General features: G+C 37.5%; 1 protein-coding gene across 4 annotated transcripts; it reads right to left on the bottom strand.

Annotated features, from left to right (window-relative positions):
• Nucleotides 1-331: 331 nt before the first annotated feature.
• On the bottom strand, nt 332-2,687 carry LOC147531834 (uncharacterized). Of its 4 annotated transcripts, XM_086649578.1 has the most exons (5): nt 2,540-2,680; nt 1,538-1,588; nt 1,322-1,423; nt 1,069-1,233; nt 332-956 (listed from the first exon to the last, which is right to left on the bottom strand). In XM_086649578.1, exons 4-5 carry the CDS (start codon nt 1,189-1,191, stop codon nt 489-491), a joined length of 591 nt encoding a protein of 196 aa, XP_086505704.1. In that variant the 5' UTR covers nt 1,192-1,233; nt 1,322-1,423; nt 1,538-1,588; nt 2,540-2,680; the 3' UTR covers nt 332-488. The 4 variants fall into 4 exon arrangements, with proteins under 4 accessions (XP_086505704.1, XP_086505703.1, XP_086505702.1 ...); XM_086649577.1 differs by having other exon boundaries at nt 1,069-1,423; nt 1,538-1,786; nt 2,132-2,659; XM_086649576.1 differs by lacking the exons at nt 1,322-1,423; nt 1,538-1,588 and having other exon boundaries at nt 2,540-2,687.
• Between the last annotated feature and the right edge of the window lie 599 nt (nt 2,688-3,286).

Here is a 3,286-nt window from a genome sequence, read left to right as displayed (position 1 = left end):
AAGAAAACAAAGTTTGTATTTGGCAAGAGGAGAAACAACCGCCAATAATTCCTCTCTCTCTCTCTTCTTCTCAAGGAAGATAAATTCATATTTGTTCAGCTACCGCTGTGAACCAAGCCAGGCTCGGGTTCTCATACGCCTGGCCGGGTGTTCCGCTGGCTGAGGCGAGCGGCCTACTGACTTAACCATTGACGCTAGTGTGATGGGTGTGTCTCAGGCATCGGCTACCACATTTTTCAAGGATAAATCATTCTTATCTAAAACTTCCATAGCGAACAATGTGACTTACTGATCAGCCAGATAAGGAAGATGATGCAGAAAATCTCAAATCGAAACCAAAATACTAATTGTATTAAGTTCAAAAGAGAAGATACACTTGACAATACAAAGTTATTTCAACAGAGATAATCCTCCATTAACTTTCATTGTGCAGCAATCTAACCTACAAAAACCAAATATGAATAGCTCCTGCCAAGAAATGTAGACCATTACTTTGGAGAATACATACTGCTCCATGGAAACTTGACAGTTTCGGTTGGACGTTCATCACGATTGTTACGTCCACCTCTATACGACGATTGACTCTGTGTCTTGTACCTGTTAGCACCTTTTCCATAGCTTGAATGCTTTTCAGATTTGTATCCTCTGTATCCCTTTCCATCCAATTGTTTGCCGGGCTTATTTCCATCAAGCCAATGCGACTTTGTTTCTCCCTCTTCCACAATGCTCGATTTTGACTGCTTGTTCAGGGCATTTCTATCTTCTTCGATTATACGGATTGGGTACAAGTCTTGGGAGAGAGATAAGGGATGCTTTAAGGTTAGGTATGCCTTCTTATAGTCTGGCTTTGCGATCAAAAGTCCTCCTCGCTTCTTCTTTTTACCTTCCATGTTAAGAGTTCGAACTTCTTCAACATCGAACCCATACAGTGATTCAAGAACCCTTTTGATTTCAATCTTCACATTCCAAAAAGGAACAAGTAATTGAAAGAAAAAAAAACTTTAAAAAGGTTTCACTGCCGGATTATGGAAAGTAGTTGAACGGATTAAGATATCGAGGTTGTAGTACCTTAGAAGCTGAAGGAATGGTCTTGAGTGCAATTTCCTTGATGTTGTTAAAAGATGTGGGCATTAGAAGCTTAATGGGAAGATTAGCAAAATGGATGACCCTTCTACCCAACCTGCTTCCCATTTTTTCCCCTTACCTCTTACTTCTTTTCTTCTTATCTAATATCTACAGAACGAAAATAAAGACATTAGTTCCCTACTCACATTCACGTTCATGAGAGAATCGAGACTAGTAGTTCCCGTGTTTGTTTTACACAATTCCGGCAATAAATTGTCTTCACTAGCACCGAGTTTTTATATTGAGCAAAGCTTTAAAATGGCACTTTGAGAGCATCGCCATCGCAAAAGCAAGTTGACTGGACACGAAAGGATGACAAAAAATGAAACTTGGAAAGTTTTATCACGACGGTCATCACGGAAAATGAAAATAGAGAAGAAATATCATAGAGAGATCATGTCTAGTTCTCTACCAGATTGAAAGCCGAGGGGAAGCGCAAGGCCACAAGAAAACGTTGGGGTGCCTAAATGAAAAATGAGAAGTTAAGAGTTCAGCTGTCTAAACCCATAGACCAAAACACATCGAAATCAATTTCTCTCTCTTCCCTTAGCCCTAATCGATCGAAACAATCCAGAGGGAGAGAGCGAGAGGAAGTCTTGATCTTCTTCTTCCATTTACTGCAATTGAACATCAAGGTAATCTTTATTTTTCGGTTTCTTTTCTTCAATTTCTTACTTCCATTTTCCTTTTTCCTATGGTTTTGCTTCTTCTAATCAGTTTTAACAACCTATACCTGTTTTCCTCCTTCACTTTTCTTTTTCTTTCTTCCTTCTTTAGGGCCATGTTTGACTGACAGTGACCAGTTCAGTCGAACAACAAGTCTCTCACTCTCAAACAGCCAAGAGCTAACTGTGTTTTCTTCTTATATTTTTCATTCTTTTACTATTTTACGTACAAACTAGTGATTAGACATTATGATTTGTGTAAGAATTGTTAATGAATTGTCTATGAATTATGTATGAAGTGGTTTCCACTTATTTTTTTTTGTTTATGAAACATGAATTACATAATGAGGGTTCTTCTATATCCCGATTAGAAATCAACAACCAAACTCACACTATGAGGGTTCTTCTATATCCCGATTATAAACCATAATTACCTAATTACGATTTGAGAAAAAAAAATTAGTTCTCTATATATTCATTAAACCCCATTGTCTTTAAAGCCATTAAAACAAGGTTAAGGAGAGAAAGAAACATACAACAACATAAAAAAAAAACCCTAGCAATCAGAGAACCCATAAAATAAGAAGTAGAATTATTGGACAAATCAGAAATGAATTTTCAACATAACATCTTATCTAACATAAAGATTTCTTGAACTCTCTGTTCATATAAGAAAACACAAAAGCTAGGGAATGTGATCAAGTGTAGAACCTAAACAGTTGAAGATCGGTTTTGAAAGAAGCTTTTACCTGAGTTTTGGTGGCCGGGGGCGAGGAAGTGATTTGCTAGAAGAGGAGACAGGAGACCAACTACCCTAGGTTCCCTGAGAAGCCAAAACTGAGAGTCCTTTGAAGAGTTTTAAAATGGTTGAAGAAAAGAGAGAGACCCTATAATTAAGGTAGCTAATAAATGGACAACTAAATTTTTTATATGGACAACAAAAGATAAGGTGGAAATATAATTAACAACTTTTAATTGGGGGACAACCAAACACTTCTTCAATTCTCTCTCTTTCTATCTCCATGTGTACCGCCTTCTTCTTTCTGCTACCTTTTATCTACCCCTCTTTCTCTCTCTAAGAGCAAGTCCAACCCCAGCCTGTCTTAGGCCGAAAAACCCACTTTTTCACCTAAAATTATTGGCCTCAGCTCAGCCTCTAAAATTCAGCTCCAACCCCAGCCTCTCTTGAGGCCGAAAATTTGAATTTGAAATTTCCCAATTTACTAATAAAATTCAATTAAAAAAACATCGATTACAACTAATAATTGATTAAAAATTTAAAACTACTTAAATACGACTAAACAACACTAGAAAAAATAATTAAAAATAACTAGAAGGGGTTTCTTGGGTCTCGTGGTGCACCGTTGAACAAAGTCTCTCGCGCCGCTAAAAGCATTTGTTGAGCATGTTCGTCGAGAGACCTAATATCAATCTTCATTAAATCCATCGCATATTGTCGGTTCGCCAACTCCGTTTGCATCCGTAGAAAATCTTGT

Source organism: Eschscholzia californica, unplaced genomic scaffold, assembly GCF_041429995.1.
Source record: "Eschscholzia californica isolate CP2 unplaced genomic scaffold, dmEscCali1.0.p SCAF_6, whole genome shotgun sequence".
Taxonomy (NCBI): domain Eukaryota; kingdom Viridiplantae; phylum Streptophyta; class Magnoliopsida; order Ranunculales; family Papaveraceae; genus Eschscholzia; species Eschscholzia californica.
Note: the sequence above shows the minus strand (reverse complement) of the source record. Positions and strands in the feature narration are given on the sequence as shown.